This window comes from Drosophila serrata, unplaced genomic scaffold (genome assembly GCF_035046125.1).
Source record: "Drosophila serrata isolate PLE 108 unplaced genomic scaffold, ASM3504612v1 contig_184, whole genome shotgun sequence".
Taxonomy (NCBI): Eukaryota; Metazoa; Arthropoda; class Insecta; order Diptera; family Drosophilidae; genus Drosophila; species Drosophila serrata.
In genome coordinates this window covers 4,839,857-4,865,616 of record NW_028257082.1, presented here as the reverse complement: position 1 = coordinate 4,865,616, position 25,760 = coordinate 4,839,857, and the positions used below count along the sequence as shown (strand labels likewise).

Sequence of the window (25,760 nt, the reverse complement as noted above, 5' to 3'; positions counted from 1 at the left end):
AAAACAAATCTCGCACATCTGTACATATGATTGCCAACTAGTTCTAACATCCCCGGAACGAAGTGACTACTGCCGGCCATGTCTCAGAAATGTGTTGTGTTACAAAAGTTGCAAGTCATTGTTTATTTGTGTTCAAAGTTAGTAACTGATCATACATACATACATACTAGTCATAGATACTTACGGGTCAAAGATAATTACTGTTCATAGATACTTACTGTTCAGAGTTACTTACTACTCATAGTTACTTAATGCTCATAGATCCTTACTGGTCAGAGTTAATTACTGATCATAGTTAATTACTGGTCATAGATACTTACTGTTCAGAGTTACTTAATGTTCATAGATACTTGCTGTTCATAGTTAATCATCATAACATATGATTCCCAACTGGTTCTCACATCCCCGGAACGAAGTGACTGCTGCCGGCCAAGTCTCAGAAATGTGTTGTGTTACAAAAGTTGCAAGTCATTGTTTATTAGTGTTCAAAGTTAGTAACTGATCACACATACATACTTACTGGTAATAGATATTTTCTGATCATAGTTACTTACTAGTCATAGATACTTAATGTTCATTGAAACTTACTGATCATAGTTACTTACTTGTCATAGATCCTTACTGGTCAGAGTTAATTACTGATCATAGTTAATTACTGGTCATGGATACTTACTGTTCAGAGTTACTTAATGTTCATAGATACTTGCTGTTCATAGTTAATCATCATAACATATGATTCCCAACTGGTTCTCACATCCCCGGGACGAAGTGACTGCTGCCGGCCAAGTCTCAGAAATGTGTTGTGTTACAAAAGTTGCAAGTCATTGTTTATTAGTGTTCAAAATTAATAACTGATCACACATACATTCTTACTGGTAATAGATATTTACTGATCATAGTTACTTACTAGTCATAGATACTTAATGTTCATTGAAACTTACTGATCATAGTTACTCACTGGTCATAGATACTTACTGTTCAGAGTTAATTACTGATCATAGTTAATTACTGGTCATAGATACTTACTGATCATAGTTACTTGTTGGTGATAGGTACCGTTCAGAGTTACTTACTGCACATAGATACTTACTGGTCATAGATACTTACTGATAATAGTTAATAAACGGACAGACGGAAATGAAATTATAATTTTACTCTGCTTAAATTTTTCTAATATAAACTATACTCAGTTTTGATTAAGTTTTTCTAGCTTTTTACTTGAAAAATATCTGAATCAGTTAACAATTTATTATAGTTTGATAGAAATAATTGAATAACATTTAGAATACTTAAAGCATATTAAAATAACTTGCTCAGTCACAGTTTATGGTATTTTATAGAGGGTTAGGTTTATTTTTCACGAAAACTGGTAAATTCCCGGCCGCCAGCTTCGGCCACGCTGTCAAGTCAAGTTTTCGAAAGTTTAAAGCTGGCCCAAAAGCTCTGGTCAACTTCAGTGTCGAACGCGGATTTCAGACGAGAAGTGCGGTGGGCCCAAAAAGAAAAACCAAGAAGAAGCGATTCGAGCCGATTTTGTGAGCCACACAGAAACTTGCAACACAACACCAAAAACACACACGGACACCACACACATACACACATAGGCGTCGTGCACAAAAGTGGAGTTAAAAGACACTGAGCGAAACGGGACGCGAGACAAAAAGTGATTTGCGAGTGCGCCGCAGCTGCTACAAGGAGTTGGAGTTTGATTCATTGATTGACGGAAACCGAGTGCGTAAAGCCCGTAAAGTTTGGAATTGCAAATACACACACGCACACCAAAGCACCCACGCACACACACACTAACATATATACGTATATATATATATATCTATATATATATATATCCATATATATAGAGAGAGAAGCGCGCGAGGGTAGAGTTACCTGAGCGACCGCCGCCGCGCCTACCGCGTTTCCCTTATCTCACACCCACCACCCCACCCCCTCGCGACCGCTTCGAGTATTTGTGTGTGAGCGTGTTTTGCGTACGTGTGTGCGTGTTGTCTTTTTGGTGTTTTCATTTTGAAAAAAAGGAAGAAGTTGTGTGTGCAGTTTTTTGAAAAAAAAAAAAAAAACGAAAGAAAGTAAAGAAAGAAAGAAACGAGGCCAGTTACCTGGATCCTCCATCGGGGGTTATACAATAACCACAGTATTTTGATTTTATTTTTGTGAAAAAGCAGTAAGCCGTAAGCAGAAAAGCGTTCTTTTATTACAACTGACTGAATATAAATACAAAAAAAAAGAAACACTCACACACACACACACACCGACAGTCACATCGCAGCAATTACAGAGAGACACGCGCACACAGTCGCACGTTTTGAACAGAAACAGAAAACAAAAAAAAAAGAAAATGTGGAATAACCTTCAAGAGCCGAGCTTGTGCAACTTCCACTTGCTATGCCACTAATTATTTATGATTTTCGGTTTAATAGCGAGAGCTTCGGCTTTGCCGTTGGCTTTGCCAGCCGCTGTGGGTGGCGCTAAGTTCATTCAGTGACAGGTTTATTCACTGACAACATTTACCTCACAGCGGGAAATGCTGCTCAGACCCCATTTTCCACACACACACACACAGCTCAAGCTCAAGCTCCTTCCGGCCCCCGCATTTGTACGTGCTGCAACATTGACTGTGAATGCATTAGGAATTTATACGAAAAATACATAAATAAGCGAGCGGTGAAGCATTTTGATTGAGCTCAGAGAACCGGACCCAAAAAAAAAGAGGAAACACAGCCAGCTTTCACCACCAATTTCCATTGCCATTTTCCCTCCCTCCCCCTGCCTGGGGGCTTATCCTTGCTCCTCCTGTGTGCTGCTGAATATGAAATATGACTGCAGTTTGGCCCCATCAAGCCCATCAATGTTCCTCCGGAAACCAGCTGCCAGGGTTACAGGCATGACCTGCATGGCTGTATCCCCCTCGAGACTGTTGGTTAATTGACAGTGCAATGTCCAACTCAAACCCTTGAGGCTTTCCTGAAAGCAGCCTGAACGCAGCTCCATTATCAAACGTTAGTGAAATTGCTCAGAGACAGCCAGGGGAAATCGCATTGGGCCAAGTAGTTGGTTGTAAAATGCCATAATTATTGGTTTTAATGGTAAAGAACTAGCGAAATGTTTACCATTTATGTACAAAATGGATTTTAAGTTACCAGAGATTAGAGATTTCTTTATAGTTTTAACATATTTCATTAATTTTATCTTTATTATTTGATATTATTTTTATAAAAACTATATTTACTTTAAAACATTAGTAAAATCCCTGAAAAAAATTAAGAATGAGATATAAAATTAGTTCTATAACAAATAACTAAATTTAAAGTCTTTAGAGTTAATACTTTAGTTTCAAGAAACTGTTGTGTTATTCATAAATCCTTTTTTTAAATTCTTAAAGCTCATTACACACATTTACACTTAGCTCGGCCATAATTTTCTAATTTAATAGATTAACTTTCTGTATTCCTTTTTAATTACCTTTCAAGCGAAATGGCTAGTAAAACTCATAAAAAAATAAAGAGAAATATGATAAAAAGGTAATTAGTCAAGTTCGTGCTATGGAAAAAAAGTGTGTTATTAATTTTTAGAGAATTGTACTTCATTCGAGTAGTTTGTTTTGTAAGAAACTTAGAAGAAAACTTCTGTGTAAATATAATTAATTTCTAACTCAATTTCAAACCAAAGATACTCTGCAAAGTTTCCAAATACTTTACAAATTTTTATAATACCCCTTGAACTTGTACCCCATTTCCAGTCGGTTGGCCCCACTGTGCACCCCCCATTCCAGTTAACTGACAATTATTAATAAGCGTTTTAGCATTTGCCGCCGCCATACAATATGTGTACTCAGCACACATAAATACATACACACACATGTTTGTGGAATTTCCTTAATAGAAATGTAATTTCCCCCGCAACCAACCAAGCAATCGGCATTATAGCCGTATATTGGAGTTATTGTGCTGGCCAGGCCGAAACTTATTGGGGTCATTTGGAGCTGGCCGAGCATGGCATGGACAATTGCCGAGTGAAGCCATTGTTCTGACATGCCAAGGCAGGGTATTTGACCATCCATTTAATGCTCCAGCAACCATCATTATATAAATGCATTCGCCTCCGCCGTTACTAACATATAGACCAAGAAGCTTCGGCTGACTGCAGCAAATTATAATTAGTTTTTTGGGAGGGGGAAGGCGGGGGGTAGACCTGTGCGACAATTTGACACAATTTGGTGGCAGATAATGCCCAGAAAATTGCTGCAATTTGTTGTTAACAATGGCGTTTGGATCGGGAACTGCGAAATTGGGAAATTAATCTCGGTGACGTCAGGGCCCTGTGCATTGTTGTTGTTGTTGTTGTTGTTGCTGGTGGAACACTAAGCCATAAGCCGGGCCATTGGCTAATGATTGGAACGCTATATGGCTATATAGTCGCGAATGGCGACGAGGTTAGGCCTCGCCTATGACGCATCCGTAGTAAATATAAACAACAAATATTTGGGCGGCGGTGACTTGACGCTAAAATTCCAAAGATACACAAATCGGGGACCGCTTCCCGACTGGCACTGTGTGTTTGAGATGGGGGCGGGATTGGATTTGCTTTTGGCCCGTTTCGGTCTCTCTGGGGCCGGTCGAGAGATCAAAAGGCAAAGGACAATGCCAACAACCTGCTCATACACTGACGGCACACACGGCGTATACTTAATATGTGTTTGTTCGGTTTCTTTCGGTGCCAAGCGCAGCCCAGTTGGATTTCGCTTGCTAACTTGGCTCTGACTCCACTCCGGTGGTAATGCCAATGCTACTACTGCCGCTGCCACTGCCACATCCACTGTGTCGCCCCTGTAGTTTTACATGCCCCACGACGCCAACAAAATCCAAGTATTTTGTATTTTTGCAGCATTTTTTTTTTCTTTTTTTCTTTATTCTTTCTGATTTTGTTATTTTTTTTTATTTTGGAACATGCCCAGCTCGACAGAGGACTTGGCATGTGGGCGACAATTTCGCATTTATTATGCAACAGTTTGGCGGATTGAGCGTGTAGCGTAAACAAACTTGCTGGCAGCAATTTTTGCCGAAACGAGAACGGGTGGCGAAGGGCATCGCGTCGAGAGTCCCATAACGAGGCCCATATATGGAAGAAGTAATAGCCATGATCGACTGGGAAATGCCCTTACCTTTTGGGTTTAGTTAAATCTTTAAGCTTAAATTTCCAGGGGAATCCAATAAAAAGTATTAATTTCTTAAGTAATATTCATAAGATTCTTATTTCCTGCAAGATTTCTATTAAAATTAACTAATTCTTTACCTTTTTTAATGCTACTTACTTAACAAATATATATAGAAAACGTCAGTTAACTCTAATTCATTTAAGCCATTATAGAAATGAGTTTAATCTTTCAAACTCTCTTATTAAATTGAAACCCAACAAGTTTAATGTTTGTTTGCATTATAATAAGCGTTATATTGAAATACTTCTATCTAATCTATAATCATTACTTTATTTAATCGATAGTGTGACAGGAAACACCACATACATTAAGCTTCAACAAAATTGATTAAAATAAGAGCGATAGTTCTCGATAATTTGTGTATCTTCCTTTATTGTCTTGCCATTTGCTAAGCAATTTGAAAACCAATTATAGTGTATTAGCCTTCGGCAGATTTTGGTATCATTGAACCAATACTATGCTCCCCAGACCCCTTTTGCTATTTACATTTTAGTTATTTGCCTCCTGCAACTTTTCACAATTTCCGAATACCACCCACCTCTCCAGGGGGGGATGGGGGTATGGAATTGTGGAGGCAGAAATCATGTCATGCAGCACAGTTGAAATAATGTAATTGACTCGGGCACGCCAACTGGCAAGACAAATCAAGGCGAGGCGAAGGAAAGCTGGGAATCACATGTGCGCCCCCATTGGACTTTAGCCAGTTGGGTAACGTAACTGCTTCTGCTGGTTGAGGTGGTCTTGCCTGGACGGGCCTGGCTAGTGATTGCTCATGTCGAATGCAATCCGAGGACTTTCCTGCCAAGCCAGTTATCAGCAGGAGCGCAGGGCCTGCCACATGGCTGGGTATAGTTGCAAACCACAGCTTAAAACGAAGATACAAGCATACAATTAATACGTATATATATTCAATTAAATAATTAATATATACCAGTTTGTTACTATAGAAGAAACAAGAAAAAATTCACAACATAGTATTATTTTATACCCTTACAGGGTATTATAATGTCAGAATCATACAACTTAGTGAAAAAGTCATTTCCGACCCTATAAATCATATATATTCTTGATCAGCATTAACAGACGAGTCGATCTAGCTATGTCCGGATAAAATTTAATTTTTTCAAAATTTGAAATTTTTTTAAGGTGTTAGTTACATCGTAAAAATTGTCAAAATTTGGCAAAAATATTGAATTTCTTTAATTTAGAAATTGAGTATGCAGATTTATTAACCTAATAAAAACTAACATAGGAAAGCTTTCCGAATTTGAATTATTGCATTTTTGGAATAGTTATGCGTTTTTTAAGATCTGATTTATGGTAAAAATTTGAATATCAAAATATTCAAAAATAATGATTTAAGAATGGGAATATTTTAATGTTAGATATGATCGATTTGAAATAAGATCCTATAATTCAATTGCATTCTGCAAAGGTACATAAACTTTAGCTTTCCGAAGGTAGTTTTCATTCTTGTTAATATTTGGAATATAAAAATTGCTGAAATAATTCCACAAGTCTTTGAAAATGCGGGAATAGATTTCTAAATCAGTTTTTCATCGAAGAAGTTTATCAAAAATAATAATTTCCCATAGACAAGGTACTACTTAGACTTATTGCGCCTCATTTTCGCTATCAAAAGCAGATTCATTAAAGTAAAAATATAATTATGATAGTTTTAAGTAAGTAAGTAGATAGTATGGAAATTCTTCAACGATGAGACAAGTCATTACTATTCTTTGTACTGTTTGCATCAACCACTTTGTTTGTTTCTCGATAAGCATTGGGGTGAGTGGTAGTAGTACTGGGCCTGGTCAAAAGGCCAACTCATTTAAGACGTCATTTGCCTTTCAGTTAGCTACAAAACATCAACAACAACAACAACAACAACAACTATAACTAATCTGTAAAGTATTTGTCAATTTTGATCGGTGGTTAGACCAGTCTGACTTGTATACAGGGTGCCTCTGTTAAGCGTAGAATACAAAATACAAAATTAAAATAAAAAATACAAAGAAAGCTTGCCAAACTTATGTAAGGCCTGCGATCAGTAACAGATCACGTAAGGCTACGCCCCCCTCATTTCTTGGCCCCATTAAGAACATTTGAATGTGTGGCTAATTGCCGTTCGTTGGCCGATCTGGCAATTGAAATGACGTTATAGTGGCTTCCATCTACGGATACACGTTGAATGAAGCTCATTATATACACATAATGGAGGCCAGGGAAATATATATATATATATCTGTTTGTTTGTGTTTACAACTTTCTTATCTTTTCGCTTGAGTATCTGTTGTGTGGGGGTTTAAGATGCCAATAAAGATTCGAAAGATTCTTCGCAGTTTCTTAGTGAGACAAGCGAGAGAATGAAGGTTTTTTCCATGCTGATTCAACATTTATTTATACATTTTTGGTTTATTTTTGTTATAAAGTGATCTTTTTATATACTCGACATATGGAATGATAATTATAATTAAGTAAGGAAGAGATGTATAAGCCATGAATTAAGTAGAGTTATTTATTGAAGTTCATAACTTTGGCATTTTTAAATTAGTTTATAGTAAAGAAAAATATCAAGGTTATCTTAAGACCTTTTATACTACAATTAATGGTTTTATCTACTACTTTCTTATATAGGTGACTTAAGAGTAATTGAAATTAACTACATTCTAAGTAAAGTTCATCTTTCAAAGTATTTCAAAGAGACTTTATGTTTATTTATTTATTTAAATGATTATTTATTTATTTATTTGTTGTCTCAGCTTTAAGATCAGTCTTTGTTTTTATTGATTATAACCAATTAGCCTTAATTTAAGTCAGATAACGAACATTTATATACAACTTAAACTTAGTATATTTCGTTCAAATCAACAATATTTACTCAAGTGTGGTAGTGTGGATAATGCGACTGTGGAAAGTTTTGTTTCAAGCGAAAGCACCCCGAACCTCTCGACACAAATCCGTGACAATGCCAGTGATCCAATTCATAATGTATATGGATATATGTGTATATATAGCCGCTCGATTCCCAAAGAGGCAATTTGGGTCAGAGTCTTGCATCCATTTTGAGGTTTCTGCCGTTTTCTCACCTAAGCCTGTGAAGGGCAAAGGGCAAAGGGCTCAACTGGTGGACGTGGGCGGTTTGGTACCGCCCTCGAGCGTCTGATATGGCAATTAAGAGCGCAGCTGCAGTTTGCACTTGCCAGCTTTTCTAGCCTCTGCTTTTGTTTTCACCTTTCACTCGGCTCGAGTGACGCACATTCAGGTGTGCTCAGGTGAGATGAGCGGCGGCGGGGGGTGGCTGTGGGGACGGAAACTGGTACGGGGACTCACTGCAGCATCTGCCCCTAGGTTACAACGTTCTATATAGTTATAGTGATGGGAAGACAGTTTTTCCCTAGAATTGCACTTTAATTTTTTAAAGGGTAAAAGTTTATTCACTTTTGAATAGAATGGAATAGAATAAAAACTTATATTTCAAAACCTCTTTTTAATGAGGAATACTAGCCTGCTTCCCTAACAAAACATATTCTTTACACTTTATCATCAAGATTATTTAAATAAATAAACTCTGATCAAGATGAAATTGTTAATTTCTGCTTATTATTATGTTAAATATTTTACCATTATTAACAGCGATAATTCGCATTGATATATAAAAAAATATAAGATTTAATATAGTCACACCCTTCTTTGGCATTGTTAGAACACAATTTGAGCTGTTTTTCCTCGAGTTTTTTTTTATATTTACTCGCGAATTAAGATCTTCCGTCTACGTGATGACAACTAACGATGACAATTAGAAAGTAAATATTTATAGATTTCATTCACTGCCTTTTTGGCTCCAGAGCGAACTAAATAAATGGCTTTCTGTGTGAGAAATGTCGACTAGGTTCAGTCGTTGTGATTCATTCGCGGAGTTCTGGACACTCGGAGATAACTTATACCCACTTGTACACTCATATTCATACTCACACTCAGATTGTGCGAGCTGAAACTGGCCGAAGCCGGACACAGAGTTGATTGTAAACAAATTTGTTGACCAAAATGGGAACGGTTCCACCTCAAATCGAGTGAGCGGAACAGGTTATGTTGGGGATAAACAAAATTTAGTCGGTTGAAGACTGATTGATTGTTGGATGACTCGAATCTATATAACTAACTTAATTTTGATCCCAATTTCCATTTCACAGAGCGATGCGTCTCGACACGAACTCAAATGTGGACTTTAAAGCATTCGAATCCAGCTCCAGCCCATGTGTAAGTTCTATAAAATAGTATGAGTTTCTTGGAGAAAGAGTTGCTCATTGCTTTTGATCTTGCAGCTCGTCAAACTGGATAACCTAGCCACCTGGGGTGGCTCACAGAAAACAGACACACGGCTACCTATCACGGACTATTCGTCCTTGGGCGGACCACGGCACAACCGGAGTCCGTTTCCCCTGTCCAAAGATGTCAACAATCGCTTTGTAATATGGTAAGAAAACCACAAAGATTGATCAAAAGAAGCTTCACTTATTGCCTTTTTTTATGGTACAGGGATGGTGACATGACCACATTGGATGTGGATGCCATCACAAATACCAGCGATGAGACTCTGACTGAAAGCAATAGCATATCGGAGCGGATCTTCGCCGGCGCTGGCAACCAGCTGCGCGAGGAGCTGAGCACCACTGTCAAGGGTTAGTCTAAGGATTAGCGATTATCCTTTTAGCTAACTAACAACTATAATCTCTCATGTTTAGAATGCCGCACTGGGGATGTGCGCATCACGCGTGGATACAATCTGCCCGCCAAGTACGTGCTGCATACGGTGGCACCTGCCTATAGGGAAAAGTTTAAGACAGCCGCCGAGAACACACTGCACTGCTGCTACAGGTGCGTTTTTAATGATACTTAAGATACTTAAGATCTCTTTCTAAATTCCCTTACTTTTGCTACAGAAACGTCCTTTGCAAGGCGAAGGAACTGAACCTGCACACCATTGCACTGTGCAACATCAGTGCAAACCAGAAGAGTTTTCCCGCAGATGTGGCCGCCCACATTGCCCTGCGTAAGTATTTTCTTTTGACTTTTCATCCAATTATATTTGAACTCTATTTATTTGGATTTACAGGAACTATCCGACGATATCTGGACAAGTGCACCCTGCAGGTTGTGATATTGTGCGTGGGCACTAATGAGCGTGGCACGTACGAGGTATTGGCCCCCCTTTACTTCCCGCGGGATCAGCTGGAGGAGCGCAGTGCCCTGTGGCAGCTGCCCAAGGACATTGGCGGCGAGTTCGGTGAGCCACAGCATCCGGATCCCGATCGTCAAATACGTATTATTCGGAATCCCCAGCACAGTGTCCACATGCGTCATCGCCAGGGTGAGTTATTATACTGAAAAGGCCATTAAATATAATGATAAATAGGTGGTTTAAATATATAAATTATTATTCATTACTAATTATTATAAATCAGTAAAAGTAATAATATAAAATAGTCAAGGGTTGATCGTTATGCACTTGATCTATAAGTAATAAGAAGATAATTACTAATTGCATTTCTCAGCATTTTTGGTAAATTACTCTTTATAACGATTAAGTTGAGATCTTAATTTTTCTTCCTGTGCATCGCCAGAGATTGTGATTTCGCGATTGTGCCCTCCGTCACTGTTTGCTCATCGTTCGCTTATCAATCGACTGTCGATGATAAAGACTGTGTTATCACCTGGCATATATACAGTTCCATTGTTGGCTGTCGATAAGATTAGTACCGAAAAAACACAAGAGAAATGGGAGGAAAATTCGCTCGTCAGCAATCTATCTTGACTGACTGTTCGACTTGTGGGGCTTCAGTTACGTTGCAAAGTCGGTTGTGTGCGGGTCACTTGGCAGTAGGTGCATTCGATTTGTCAGCCAAAAGTCGCGCGTTTTCGGTTTATTTTGATTATATTATAGAATTGATTTAATATTTCACATACTTTATAGTTTACTAGTAAGTGTTCTAGCCAAGGATATTATTTTTGACCAGCTTGGGGTTTTTTATAAAGTGAAATTGTGAAATTTAAAAGATTAAAAACAGTATTTAACAAGCGATGTCGCAGTTGCCTTGGGCTGAGCGACAGCAGACTGAGTGCTATGAAAGCTGTAGAATTCGTAGCATACTTTTGCGATGAAAATGGCGTCGTGTAAAAGTTATTACTTTTTTCTGTAGGAAGAATGTGTGCTTAAAGGCAACTTAAATAATCAAGTATTGAATGTTTTAGCTAGATGATAATATAAAAATCTATATTTACTTTTAATTATTTATGAAAATACAGTGAAATACTCAAGAAACTTGAAATACTATGGAATATCAATAATTTTATTTTTGCAGGGGAATAAGATTTATATTTTAAAGCATTACAAATAAATTATATCAAAAAGTGAACTAAAAAATAACATAACTGAATGATAAAACTTTATTAATTTAAATTCGTTATGATTTTCAATCTTTGCTTGCTGTGTTACATAAATAATAAATTGTGTTACAAATTTGAAAACTTTAAATGTCATAAGAAAATCTTGATTATTTGCTATCATTGTAAATTGCAAACCCTTTTTGATTACGTTTAATTATTTAGTCATTTAATCGTGTTGATCTAACTACAAAACATTTTCTTATTTGTATTAATTGTTAGTTTATCAACAAGTTAGTTAACTTACCTGAGCAGAGTTACTTATCACAACAAGTGTCACTCACTTGTATATCTCTGTGTGTGTGTGTTGGCCAAGTTTTTCATTCGGGCCTAAATCATGTCAACGCCGCAGTCGCGCGTTATCAAAGTTATCATACTTATCAGCTTATCTCTCTCCCTCTCTCTCTCTCTCTCTGTCTCTTTGTCGAGAGAGATCTCTTCACAGATGTTGAGGAAGAGAGGGGAGCTTGTTTGTGTGAGGGGGCGGTCAGCATCCAGTTTTTGCTTAGCGCTCGTGTGCGTTTCCAACGCTCGTCGTTGCTTTGTCAGTGTCTCATTTGGCCAGAGCTCGTGTTCCGTTCAACTCACATTTCGCAGCGCCGAAGTTCGGAAAAGATACAAAAAGTGCAATTAAAGTTAGCTCTGCGCCGATAATCGAAATCCAGCGGCAGAATGATAAACAACTCGTTTGAGTTCTCGTGTAAAGATCATAAACTCTTTCCCCTTATACTCCCCCTTATGACAAAGAGTGCATAAATAAATATATAATGATTATAATGATAACATGGTACAAAGGGATTAACATGTTATTCAGACTTAATGTAAAATATGTATAATGTATACTGATAATAAATCATGTTTTTAATAGAAAGATATATAAAATAAGTAAGAAATTTTATAAACGTTATATGTAAATTATAAAAAATGATTTAAATAGGTAAAACTTCTTATGAAGGTCTCTCTTAAAATTCAAAATATTGGTAGTTTATCCGTAAGCCATCAGATAATTAGTACTTTTACTTCTTATTATTGGAAATGGTATCATTTGATGAAAAAAGCCTTTTATGACATTAGTTAATATTCAAATCCATCATTCCTATATACTTTATTATTATATCTTACAAATAGCTAATAAAAATAATTATTTTCCTTATTTTCTCTGTTTAGCCGACGACGATTCAGACGTCAGTCCGCACGATATGGAAGGTAATAGCTCGGATCTGGAGTATGGAGCTCGGGATATGAATGGTCTGAGCCTGAATTCCTACAGCAGCGGTTTACAGGCACAGCTTCAGGTAAGTTTTGTTTAACTACCTTCCCAGTAAAACAGTTTCCTAATTTATATACTTCTTTGATCTTAAAACAGCTAGATTTGGACCGACAGCATCTGCTCAGCGATCGTCCGCGTACTGGAGTTTACGAGAATGTCATATCCGAAGGAGTAGAAGGCATCGAGCACCAAGAAAGGTGAGTGTCGAAAGTTATTTGAGGAGCTACATATCATTAATTAATAATAAGGAAGAGGTTAGCAAAGGGTCCCACAAACCTATAGAACTTTGATTAGCTTCAAAAACTGTTAAAAACTTATTAAATATTAATGTAAATGTTACCAAGGTTGGGAAATTTCAAACAATCACGATATTGAATAGTTAGGGAAGGAGAAAAATGTTTTTCCAAAAGATATTTTAATATCAAATAATGCTAAACATACCTTTTATAAGGAAAGAAACCCCTGATAGGTCAGGCCTCCGTCAATGTTATATTTGGTTCAAACTAAGTTCTTTTATACCGAACAATAACATGATCAAGATAGACTTATTATAATTCCCCTTTAGAATCAAATTTTGATTCATCTGCACAAATATGCTGATTAAGATTATAATATTCACATTCATATATCCCTTGTTTTCTTAATCGCTGGCACTTGCCCAGATAAAGGGATCACTTACGGACTTTTATGGATTTATCGGTGTAGATCTCGAGCGATTTAAGATTACGCACTGTCCCAGACTGACATCTGCAGTTCATAAAACCGCCGGAAAGACACGCAGAATGGCTCGTAGGTCGCCACCAGCTCCACCATAAACACCTCGTAAGCGAGCCTTTTTGGCCAAGTATATTTATTACAAGAACATGCCGGAAATATCTTAACCGTCTGGCAAATGCCTATTCCCGCCATCGGGCCTAAGCCATCCGCTCTATGTAAATTCCGCCGCTTGTCGAAATTTTAGAGACCCGTGGCACGCAATCCAGGAGCAGCTCGGTTTCGGGCTCAAATTGAATTGAATTGAAGTGGAATGAAGTGGAGTGGCGAAAGGAAAGTGCTTACTTGGCCATCGTCCTGCACAATGCTAATTGGACATTCCAAGTGCCCTTCTGTGCTTTTCCTTGTGACGTCGTCCAACGTGACGTATGAATATGTTATGAAAGGCTGTGGCGTCATAGTTTGCATGAAAGAATCCCCAAGCGGCGCAGCTGGGGAACATTCTTATTTATAGTCCTGTTTTGGTCATTCCAAAATGGGGGGCAGGTCTATAAAAAGAGTTTAATTCATTTTATGACCAACAAGGAACCTTATAAGGTCTTCTTGGAGACTATCTTTTTTTACGAAATCGAGCTTTGTAACGTTATGTAATTTATTTTTGAGGGAAATTATGCTTAAACTAATGATTTTTAATTTAAATAGATTTCTTAACGAAATATTATAGATAGACATTCTGAATTATATATATTCTTGATCAGCATTAACAGCCGAGTCGATCTAGCTATGTCCGGATAAAATTTAATTTTTTCAAAATTATAAAAATCTTATAAGGGGTTACATCGTTAAAATTGTCAAAATTTGGCCAAAAGTTGAATTTCTTTAGATTTGAAATTAAGTATACAGATTTATTAACCCAATAAAAACTAGAATAGACGAGCTTTTCAAATAAAATTATTGTATTTTTGTATTAGTCATAATGGATATAGAAATTTCGGTTTTCCAAAGTTCGTCTTCATTTCTTTTTTTAAAAATTATATCTTTATACTCAATCGTTCTTAATGTTTATTTAGTTCGAAGTTCAATGCATTATTCTTTAAAAACAACTCTTAAAATCTGCTGGAAAAACATTTATTTTTCCGTTTTACGTATCTGCTAAAAAAAAAAAAAAAAAAAAAAAAAAGCTTAGAGATAAATATTTATGAATATTTACAAATGCTCATATGAGCGGAGATAATGTCTATGACAAAAGCAAGTGACAGCGAAAGAATAGATAAACCGCTTGAAAGGTACAAAACTCCAAGTGATCTAAATCAAAATAATGCCTTAAATGCAAAATAAATATTATATATTCGTAATCCATTTCTATAATTAGACTAATCCCTGAATAATTTTATGAATATTCAAAAATACGAGTGTAGCTGAGATCTACAATACAGTAATTCACCAAATATTATTCATATAAAAATGAGAAATGTGATTTCGCATATTAGCCATTTTGCTAATTAAAATAATTAAAATGACAGCTGAGATCGGTGTGGGAATGTGTTGGAGGCATTGGGGGGACTGCGAAGGTAACCGGATCGGCCGGTGGCAGGTATAATCAGAATATCGAACCGTTGCAGTTCATTGAATGAAACCGCACAAATGCCTCGCACACATTTTGTAGACATTTAAATGTAACATCTCTCAGGCATCTTAATTTATTCAACCGATTCCAACGGTGAAGAGAAGCGGGCGGATTCTGTGGGGTGGTGACAAGTGGGCGCCGCTTCCTGGACGAGTTTTTTTGAGTGCGTGCGGGGGTAATGCACCCCACTGTGCAGCTTCTTCTTGGTCAGTGTCTTTGTTTAATTACAGACTGAGGTCATCTTAAATATGCAGTTATGTTAATTATTCATACTTAACCAATAAAGCGTAATATTAGCTCAAACTGTAATTTTAAAATATTTAAAAATTGCATACATTGTTTAACTTTCTACAAATGTTTCCTATTTGTAAAGCAAATGAGATACATATATAGGAAACCCATCGATTTTAATTATTTATTGATATGAAGCAGAATGAATAATAGAAAACACTTTCAAGGCTTTTTTAATTGTTATTTTCCTAGTTTTCCATCTAAAAACCTATATTTGGAATGAAATCTTGGCCATTCCGTCAGAGAAGATGTATCATTCCCATTTTATGTTAATTGAATGACTCAACATTGTTATTGTTTATGGCCATAGTATTGTTTTAGCATTCCATTTTGATGGAAATGTTGCACATTGCACGCGTACGCAAGTTGGTGTGGGTGGGAGGAAGAACCGAAATAGAATTCGTCTGTGTTCGTTTTTTGCGCATTTAGCTGGCAACCAACCGACAGAGCAAACATTTAAACTGATTTCATTTTTTGGACAGTTTTGTTTTAGCCCCAACTGACATTAGTGCAAATAAAGCGGCTAAACCGATGTCCTTGGCTCCTTCTCATTGTTGTTACTGTCTTTGCAACCAACTCTCTTGATGTTGTAACTGATGTCATTCAGGAGGTAAAAGGGCGCAAGCTCAAAGAGTGAGAGCGGATGAAAGCATCACGGCGCGTGAGAGTGCGAGAGCTTTCTTCGCCTTCCTTTCATGGCGGCATTTGCCGCTCTCTTAAGCTCTCGCTCTGCCTTTCTCTCCTAAGTGGCTGCTGCTACACTATACTACTCTGGTTTTGTACTCTGTAGAGTCTATTGAATTTCACATAACTTTAATATGTTTTTAAAACATTTGTAATATTTGTAATATTATTTAATTATTTTTTTTCTAAATGTAGAAAGTTCATAATATATATTTTTTAAAACACTTTCCATGATTTCTTGCCTCTGAACTTGTTTTAAAATATAAGAGAAGCCTTCGCTTTGATTATATTATCTATCTTGAATATGATAAACTGCTGGGTTTAGTGTATAGCATATAAATGTCATATCATTGTGCTCCTCCCATATAGAAACCCTTGCTTTCTTGCTCAGTGCTGTTCAGATGCCGTTGGGGGGCCGCAAAAAAGATTCAAGAGCAGTGCCACTCGCCGCCAACTCGCTCAATCGAAAAGCTCCACTCGCGGCGAACGGACGTGCACCTAAGCGAATCCCCAGTGCTGGCGCCAATTCTATATGTGAATCCATCGGTGATAAATCCATAAAGTCAACTGTAGCAAACAGCTATAGGCATAAAGGAGAACTATTTTTGCATTTCCATTCGCGGCTTCCGTAAAACGCAAAAGTCTGGCCACCAAGCTGCCCACACACTGAACATTTAACTTAATAAGTGTTTTTTCCCCAACAAAAGCACACTGAACTATTTATAAATATTTAGCAAAAGAGGGGAAAACAAAACGAAACTATTCGCGTCAATTGAATACGAAATCGGGCTAAAGACCGCGGCAAGCAAATCAAAACGGACAGTTGGAGCTAACTGTAAAAACCCGAATTTCTATTTTGACTTAAAATCGATAAACAGTAATTGTGCGCGAGGGCGAACGGGCCGACGGAGTCAAAGGGAACAAAAAGCAAGGAGGAAACAACAAAACACAGTGCCACCCACCAACAAAGGCAGTAACGCCTACAAACACAACCACAACTACAGACTAGTGTAAAACTATGACAATGCTGGAAGGAATGACGTCGATTGACCTGGGCTCCAGTCCCATGCAAGAAACTACGGGCGACATGAACGACGTTCTGCCCGATGAGCTCATGGAGACGCCGGAGGAAAGGTAAAAAACAGCGCCTCCAAGCCCCGTCGGAAGTTTATATTGAAACGTGTCAGTCACGGAGTTGGATAGGCTATAACCGCCGCCCATCTCTGGCCTCCCCCTATTGCAGTAAACAATTGGTCCTTGCCAAGGGGTAATGACGTCAGCGGTGGGCGGGGGTGCATTACACAGGGAAAACCATTCAAATCAAAGTCATAACTGTCAGGAGAGAATATAGTGGGTTTTGTCAGGAATTCTAATTCAGGTTAACGAACTATTGTCCTGAAAATATATTCATTGTGAATTTCGTAGAATTGAAATTTAGGTAGAAGAACCTTACCTTTCCTCATAACAGCATATGTTATTTAATGCATACTGGTAACTTGCAAAATATTAATACTACAAAATGGCAATAAGTTTAGAGAATTATTACTTGCATAATTCATATTTTATTTGTTTACTTAAGAATTGAGTAGCTGTTTTCTGAAATAATTTTTACAAGACAGACCAAGTGGTAATTACCAGTTATAGCATTCCAGATTTGTGACCAGTTAGCGTTTCAAGTTTTTATAGCTTTCAATAAAAGTCAAAACATTCAGTTAGCTATTTAGCCATCGATAAGTACCACTGTGCTTTGAGGGAACTGCTCTGAGTTCCATTTATAGAATTGTGCATCCTTTAGTTCGTGCATCCTGCAGTTTGTCCCTGACTTTTGGTTTAACCATGCAACCTTCATCCATTCAGTCGCTGCATGAAGTTAATCCGCTCCAAAAATAAAAGCCTGTCTCTCGCGGCCTTGTTTTTCCGTACGTGCCAGTTGGTAATAACATGCAACGCGGCATGTGCGGCACAGGAAATGTGATCTAACAATATTATTATTACTTATCCGTGGCGTTGACTGGTTTAAGTGTGAGATTTATTCTACGGATTAGCATTGCGCTTTAATATTCATTGTGTTTTTCGCACGATAATCACATTCATGGGGGCACCGCCCGGCACCTGCCCAATCTATCTGCATCCGTATCCGCAGTTGTATCTGTATCTCTTTGCCTGGGCAAACACAAGCAATGAGTTTGAGATGGAGATTGAGTTGGCTAAGAGGCTGCGTCACAATGCGTCACTTTTGGATACTTTTATCTCGATCTTTATCTGGTTTCCTCTCTGCAGTCCTAAAAGGCTTATCGGTTGCTGCTACCGGAGCTTACTGCGGCACGAGGCGGCCAATTATCGCATTCACAATCCCGTCCGAAAGCATTTGGCTTAATCATGGCATTAAGTCAGCTGCAAATTGACTCACATTAGTCTCGATTTAGCGGAGGCTAAGGTGTTCGAAAGTTTGTATTCCGACGTGTGGCGGCTGGGAAAGTTGTTAATCACTTTAACACAGCTTTTCGGCACCTTTTAAATGTATATATATATATATATATATTGATTCGCTTTTCAATTTCATTAGTGAGTCATCTTGGGCAATCTGCGCATTTATCTAATTACCCAACTAATGCAAGTTTTTCATGCACATTTAATTGGATGACCCATTTTGTCCCGCCCCCGTTCCCATTCTAATTTTGTACTTTTTATCTGACAAATATTTGCCTCAAATTTAGCACACTAAGCAAATAAAAAGCAAGCGAGCTAAAACATCAGCTTAGCACGCCTTTCAAATTTATAATTCGCCAGGTATGTTAGATAAACATGATGTTCAGTGCTTTTTGCCAGGTGAATTTCAAGCAGCAGTCGGCCAAGGCGATTTACAGCAGCTTCTGGTCATGACAGACACTGGGGCAGTGACACCAGCTACACTGTTGCCATTAATTGCGTATATGGCCTGGAATATTGCGTGACGCCACATAATAATCGATCGAACCAGGCCTCCACATGTCTCCATTATGTTCAATAAATGTATATATTCGTAGTACTTGAGAAGTCAGAGGCCAGGGCATAAACAAAGCGAAAGGAATCTAAAATAGAGGCAGCCAAGCGTGTAGACCACATTGCAATCGATCTTATGTAGGTGCCATTGTTTATTCTGTATTGGATTTCTCAGAATAGTGCACTGTGTGTATCTTTTGGTTACAATTTAAGAAAGATAAATATTGAAACAGCCTAGAGAACATGGAAAGCCACCTGGAAATAAATAAAAAGATACACAAACAATAAATCTCAAGTAATAAATATGCAATAAGTATTTTTAATTAATCAACGCAATCTATAGAATACAAAGGTTTAAGAAAGAGATTTATGTTTACTGATCTTATGTATGTAAACTGATTATTTCAATATTATTTCACGTAAATTAAGATCTTCTAATTGTCTATCTATAAATCTAACCTTGCATTTCATCTTTTTCCAGATACGAACGCCTTTTGCGTCGCGCCCAAGTCGAGGACTTGACGGAGGTCTCTGGCATCGGCTGCCTTTACCAGAGCGGCGTGGACCGCCTGGGTCGGCCTGTGATTGTGTTCTGCGGCAAATGGTTCCCCGCCCAGAACATTGACCTGGAGAAGGTAATATATATATTTAACTTAAAAATCTTAAAAAACAAAAGCTCATTTTCTTGTGGCTCTGCAGGCCTTGCTATATCTGATTAAGCTACTGGATCCCATCGTTAAAGGAGACTATGTCATTTCGTACTTCCACACGCTGACGTCCACCAACAATTATCCTTCGCTGCACTGGCTGCGCGAGGTCTACAGTGTGTTGCCCTACAAGTGAGTCCTGACTTTCGAAAACTCCCCAAAAGAATCATCAACTAAACCTGATCATTTCCATTTTAGGTACAAGAAGAACCTGAAGGCCTTCTACATAGTTCATCCCACATTCTGGACTAAGATGATGACCTGGTGGTTCACCACCTTCATGGCGCCAGCCATCAAGGCCAAAGTGCATTCGCTGCCGGGTGTGGAGCATCTGTACTCGGCCATCACAAAGGATCAGCTGGAAATTCCCGCCTACATCACCGAATACGACATGGCGGTAAGTTGGGATGTCTTTTACATCAAATGTAACACCGATTTTATATGAATATTTGTATTATTATTCACAGACCAATGGCCTGCATTACTTCAATCCTGTGCCGACTGCCTCGTAGATGGCGGCCATTGTAGCTGTCTAGAGACAGTGATCAGCCACCATAGCATATATATACATAGATACATACATATATATATATATATAGATACACACACACTTGTGAAGTTTTTATAGATTTTATATAGAACGTATTTTGTTTTCTTGATAAGTAATATTTGTTTACTTGCGCATAACTTTCGATGTTGTCGTTTATCGATTGACTTGCCGCAAGTTTGTTGAACATTGTGTAGCATACTTTTATGGGAGTGGCAGAGTCGCCCGATCCTCCCCACAAAAAAAAGAACATAAGAAGAAAGGAAGAAAAACCAAACCAATTAGCTAAAAATTAAAAATCGGCAAATCCCAAAAGCAAAACCAAAACCAGATAATTGTGTAAAACATTCTTATGAAGTGCATGGAAATTAGTTAATTAGTTGGCATTGGAAATTGATTGAACAACCAAACACCCTTGTTAATTCGCTACAAAAAACTAGATGTTGAATAATTGGTAGGTGACAGTACAGAGGGTATGGGGGTAAGGACTCGTTGACGAGACAAGGATACCAAAAGAAACCAAAAAAAAGAAAAACGTTGGCAATGCTGAACAAAATGAAATTTGATTAGAGAACCCGCATATACCGATATATACAAGATTATTCTAAATATCAAAATTGATAAATTGTACTTGATTAAACGGAAAGGAAACAAAACTACATGAATAAGTATACATATTGTTAGTTATCTTTGCAATTACAAATTGTATTATTAATGTATTAATACTAGAGCTAAAGCGTATGCAGTTTGATCCCCCGATATATACACACATACGTACTATAATTCAATTGTATTTATACATAACTATATATATTAAATATACACCACTAATAAATTAAAACAAAACAAACCAAAAACCACGCTGGGAGAGAACCATATAGCATATACATATATATTTTGAAGCTCAGGCGAAGGATATGTAAATGAGTGCAGCACGGAGCCTGCCGAACCTTTTGTAGATACTTACTAGAGCTCACCGTAAGGCCCCTCCCAGGAATCGAAACACCAATAAAGAACCTAACGAATACCGAGTAATGAATAATGAATAATGAATAATGAATACTAATTACGCATTAAATGTTCAACTTTGATATGAGAGTATAATGTTGAGGCGCAGGAGATTTCGAACTCGAGACACGTCCCCTTTATCTTCCATGCACCGTTTGCGCTCAAAAGAAATTCAGAATCAAAGCCAATAGCACGCCACTGCTATACACAATATATATATGTGAATATATATATATATATATATATTTGTAATTGTATTACATAGGTAATTAGTCGAATCAATTATGGCACTCGCAGCAATCGGCAGTAATCAGAATCAGAGCCACATTCAAACCAGAAGCCAGAAGCCGCCAAACAGCCACAGCAAAACACCAGCAGTTGATTTTTAGCAACTACGCAATTAAATGCAAAGTAAAATGCACTCAGGGATTGATTTAAAACCAAAAACCAAAAAGTAAATTCAAAACGAAAACAAAAAGCTAATGAAAACGAAACAAATTTTAGATAACGACAATGCGCTTTCCTCGAGAACCACAATCGGCAGCCTGGCTAGTACCTAAAATGAGAAATCAAGTAGAGTTATAGCGACACCAAAAACAAAAAAAAAGAGAGAAGATAGTTTTTTGGAAACGTTCTTATAAGTACATATGTTCAGCCGAGGATGTCCTCGCCTATACAATTATATGCCAATTACATATATTTTGTATTGCCTCACCAAAAGAATTTAGGTAAAAATTAATCAGAGTGCGTTGGGGGAGCTAAAGAATCACAGCAATTAATACTCAAACTAGCCTGCAAGTACAGTCTACTCAAAAGTTATGCTTGTATGAGAACCACCTTACAGGAGTACAACAATCGGGATATATACCTATATACCATAATTACATATATCTATCAATGGCGCTTACTCTCAACTGTTATTGAACAATTAAATGATAATACAAATAATACTAAACAGAGAACCCCTCCTAAGGGAGATCAAAACCCAAATCGAGACCCCATGTTATGCCAAGTGTTCCTTTCTAAAAGTATATATTTAGACGAATACTTTTCGTAATATTTGAATATTTGTAGATAAATCTAAAGTCGATCATTGAATAATGAAGCCAACTACAAGTAACTAGTAATCTCTCATTGAATCTAAATATTTCCCAAATTTTCCCTTCTAATATTGCTATTGCTTTAGCGTTAAAAAAAAAAAAACTAAAATAAATTCACAAAACAAAACTATAAGAAGCTAATAAAAAAATTGATTGAAAACGGATGACGATGATTTGTTGCTAAATTAATGAAATTGTACCTTTGAAAGGAATTCTGCGATTGATTCTTTCCTAGCGTAGCACAAATTCCTTATAGTTGTTAAATCGGAATCAAGATCGAGAATCGTGGCACAAAAATGCGAAATTAAGTTAAGTTTTTCCAAAAATTCGAGAATCCAACCTCCTTGTTCTTTTTGTATATATAAGTACATACAAGGTAACAAATTTAATTGGTAATTAATAAAAGAAAAACAACAAAAAACATGCGCTTTCGTTAAAAATAATCTCTCAACTGTGTCCTGTATTCCTTAAAACTCTATTGAAAATCACATTGTACAGCAGATATCCGAAGTATTATTCCCAATTACTGAATAATCAACTTGTTCTGCTTGGTATTTGGTATGTACTTTTCCTTGTACTCCTCGAACATCTTCTCCAGCGCCTTCATCACCTCGCCATGGATTTTATCCACATAGGCGGCATCGGGTTGATCGCTCTTCACCACCTCGATGGGGGAGCCAACTGGAATATTTAATATTTATATTAAATAATATATTTAATAGTAAACGGCAGCCTTTTAAGGACTCACCAACTTGCACAATGCGTCTTCGGTGAGGCAGTATTCCAAAGGAGTAATTAAACATGCCACGACCCTTGGGCAGCAGCGGTGAAATGCCTGTAAATTTCTTGAACACATTTTGGAAGCGACGGAGCAGGGACTCCGGGGGATTGGCCACCTGATCGTATATATCCACCTCTCCAAAGGAAAACGTGGGCACTATTGATGACCTACAAATAGCAAAAATATAAATACCAGTTTCGACTTCATTCCAAGCTCATCCCTCACCCTGTTCGAATGGCCATTTTGACGAATCCCTTACGATTCTTTAGGGTCAAAATGTATTGGCCAGGATAAGAATCCATGGCCTCTTGGGCTCCACCAACCAAAATGGCAACCGCATTGGACGTAAAACCATCCCGATTATCCTCATGCTTGGGATCATTCGATTTGCTAAGCAAGTAACCCAGAGAATCCTTGGAAACTGACACCATACCCCAATAGCGAACGATATCACGCAGGATTGGGGTCTTGAAATGATGATCCAGAGTGGCAATTTTAGGTCGAACTTGTGGGAACAATTCCAGCCATCTTGCGATATCCATGCCCATGTTCACACAGATGCCAGTTCTTAAAAAATTAACCAATTTATTATATTATTATACTATAAAATCTTGCATTTTTAAAATGCTTACCCAAGAATACCGTGAGGAAAACAAGCCAGGATATAATTTTTGTTTGCCGGCAACTCAACGGTTTTTACAAGTTCCACCGGAAAGTAGTTGCGATATTTCGGATTACTGCGGTAAAAAGACCAGCTACGAGAAATTGATAATGCCATTATCTATCAAGTAAATGAGCTATAAAATGTATAATACTTACCCATTGCCCTCCATAGTGCCGTAGTTTTTCTTGTAATCCTTATAGATGATTACAAAATAAATCATAAGTAAACTGCGCAAAATGAGACCTCCATAGTACTAAAAAGAAATGAGTATTTAATAACAATTAAAATAATAAAGTAAACCAAATTCGGGAAGCCGAAGCTTATGCAGTTTGCATATAAATTATTGGATCGATTTGGAAATAACTAAGCTTAAAATATTCGAATTTTTTTAATCTATTTATGTAGATGATAATTTTTTGGATTAATCAAAATTTTAAATCTTATAACTAAGCCAAAATCTTCAGTTAAAAATGGGGAAAAAGCAAGATATAAAAGTAAATGATCTAATTTTTACAAAGTCTTTATAGCCAGATGTCGTGACATATGATTCTGAAGTAAGACTGATGTACTTGGACCCGAGTCTCAAAAAGTTAGTTTTTTATCACCGGAGTTATGAAGTCTAGTCTACATTTTGTATATTATTTTTATAATGTTTTACAAAACACTCTTTTTCACATTATTTTGTAATTTAAAACTCCAGAAGTCACATTTATTTATATTTTTGTACACTATTTGTTCACTCATTTAAGAAGTTCATTTACAGCTTCACTGTTTCACTTTTCACATTTTCGTTGGATAAAAGAGCAAAGCTTTCAAGGATTACCAGCAGGAGACCTGTCATGATCCAGGCTAGAAGCGGCATGGAGATAATTGTGTAGGTAAAGCAAGCCGTGACCAGGGTCTGGAGGCGCCGTGCCAGCGGCACTTGGAGGGGAGCCCACTCGATTTTCATGTTAAAATCTTGAGACCGATCTTCGACACAAAGTAGCGACTCTGGCGACGTCTTTCGAGCAACTGAGCGATGGCATAGCAGCGGCAAATGATTTCCAGTATGTAAAGGCGGTACTTATCCTTATCAACGAGGCGGCGACCCGCCGCCTCTTCTTCGGGGCGTGATGGAGGACCTCACTCCAAGCGGCGATAAGCCACAGATAAATGTCTAAGCCAGGCACTAGACATCGGGCAAACAGAGTGTTAAGTAAGATTACGTCACTCACTGCAGATGTACAATGTATGGACAAGAGCCTATTCCATACAGATTTATATGCAGAAATTATAATCAAATCAAAAGGCCATATCAGTGCGATAAGGAGCGTCTAATAGTTCGATTTAAGAGGGCCTGTAAATTGCGATAATGACCATCATAACAGGTGGTAAACGATCCCCGTACGCTGAATCATATCTTGGGTTCAGGTTATATGGGTCTTGGGTACGATTCCCATGTTGGACACAGTCACTGTCGTATCACAAAAAAAATTCTTGACCTTTAGAACAATTTTTTTTTTGTGTGTCACACATGTTGGTGCTGGTTCGCAACAGTCAAAATTTTACTCTGCGTTCCCCAATACTATTATTTTTTCTTTTTTGATAAGAGTTTTGGTTTGACTTTTGTTGTTGTATTTTTACTATAAATTTGTGTCCCTCTTATCAGGCCTCGATTGTCTCCGTCGAACAAGTGCTGATTCATGCAGATGCCGTTACAATGAAA

The 25,760-nt window shown here is 37.5% G+C and overlaps 2 protein-coding genes and 2 long non-coding RNA genes across 6 annotated transcripts; 1 reads left to right on the top strand and 3 right to left on the bottom strand.

Annotated features, from left to right (window-relative positions):
- Positions 1 to 5,439: 5,439 nt before the first annotated feature.
- On the bottom strand, positions 5,440 to 9,122 carry LOC147644376 (uncharacterized). Its single transcript, XR_015270652.1, has 2 exons — positions 8,985 to 9,122; positions 5,440 to 6,098 (listed from the first exon to the last, which is right to left on the bottom strand). It is a non-coding gene; the product is annotated as an uncharacterized LOC147644376 (long non-coding RNA).
- On the top strand, positions 9,082 to 22,771 carry Gdap2 (ganglioside induced differentiation associated protein 2). Of its 3 annotated transcripts, XM_086828335.1 has the most exons (13): positions 9,082 to 9,306; positions 9,427 to 9,493; positions 9,559 to 9,710; positions 9,773 to 9,915; positions 9,979 to 10,111; positions 10,177 to 10,286; positions 10,350 to 10,604; positions 12,845 to 12,972; positions 13,044 to 13,144; positions 19,727 to 19,880; positions 19,945 to 20,084; positions 20,151 to 20,349; positions 20,420 to 22,771. In XM_086828335.1, the coding sequence occupies exons 1-13, from the start codon at positions 9,281 to 9,283 to the stop codon at positions 20,462 to 20,464; spliced, it is 1,653 nt and encodes a 550-aa protein (XP_086684461.1). In that variant the 5' UTR covers positions 9,082 to 9,280; the 3' UTR covers positions 20,465 to 22,771. The 3 variants fall into 3 exon arrangements, with proteins under 3 accessions (XP_086684461.1, XP_086684460.1, XP_086684459.1); XM_086828334.1 differs by lacking the exons at positions 9,082 to 9,306; positions 9,427 to 9,493; positions 9,559 to 9,710; ... (2 more) ...; positions 10,177 to 10,286; positions 10,350 to 10,604 and adding an exon at positions 11,074 to 11,214; XM_086828333.1 differs by lacking the exons at positions 9,082 to 9,306; positions 9,427 to 9,493; positions 9,559 to 9,710; ... (2 more) ...; positions 10,177 to 10,286; positions 10,350 to 10,604 and adding an exon at positions 12,170 to 12,377.
- On the bottom strand, positions 10,294 to 11,054 carry LOC147644375 (uncharacterized). The gene is made up of 2 exons (XR_015270653.1): positions 10,806 to 11,054; positions 10,294 to 10,747 (listed from the first exon to the last, which is right to left on the bottom strand). It is a non-coding gene; the product is annotated as an uncharacterized LOC147644375 (long non-coding RNA).
- Positions 22,258 to 25,078, bottom strand: LOC110185096 (2-acylglycerol O-acyltransferase 2). Its single transcript, XM_020953823.2, has 6 exons — positions 24,876 to 25,078; positions 24,208 to 24,305; positions 24,021 to 24,143; positions 23,614 to 23,955; positions 23,356 to 23,555; positions 22,258 to 23,288 (listed from the first exon to the last, which is right to left on the bottom strand). Exons 1-6 carry the CDS (start codon positions 25,002 to 25,004, stop codon positions 23,131 to 23,133), a joined length of 1,050 nt encoding a protein of 349 aa, XP_020809482.2. The 5' UTR covers positions 25,005 to 25,078; the 3' UTR covers positions 22,258 to 23,130.
- Positions 25,079 to 25,760: the final 682 nt, after the last annotated feature.

What these genes read in the sequence shown, in the direction of transcription:
- Gdap2 (XM_086828335.1), top strand. Translation starts at nt 9,281, where the DNA reads ATGGGAACGGTTCCACCTCAAATCGA. An exon ending in CCACATGCGTCATCGCCAGG is followed by an intron (nt 10,605 to 12,844) that starts GTGAGTTATTAT and finishes TTCTCTGTTTAG; the next exon opens with CCGACGACGATTCAGACGTC. An exon ending in GTTTACAGGCACAGCTTCAG is followed by an intron (nt 12,973 to 13,043) that starts GTAAGTTTTGTT and finishes ATCTTAAAACAG; the next exon opens with CTAGATTTGGACCGACAGCA.
- LOC110185096 (XM_020953823.2), bottom strand. Translation starts at nt 25,004, where the DNA reads ATGAAAATCGAGTGGGCTCCCCTCCAAGTGCCGCTGGCACGGCGCCTC. An exon ending in TCATGACAGGTCTCCTGCTG is followed by an intron (nt 24,306 to 24,875) that starts GTAATCCTTGAA and finishes ATTTCTTTTTAG; the next exon opens with TACTATGGAGGTCTCATTTT. An exon ending in GGCACTATGGAGGGCAATGG is followed by an intron (nt 24,144 to 24,207) that starts GTAAGTATTATA and finishes AATTTCTCGTAG; the next exon opens with CTGGTCTTTTTACCGCAGTA.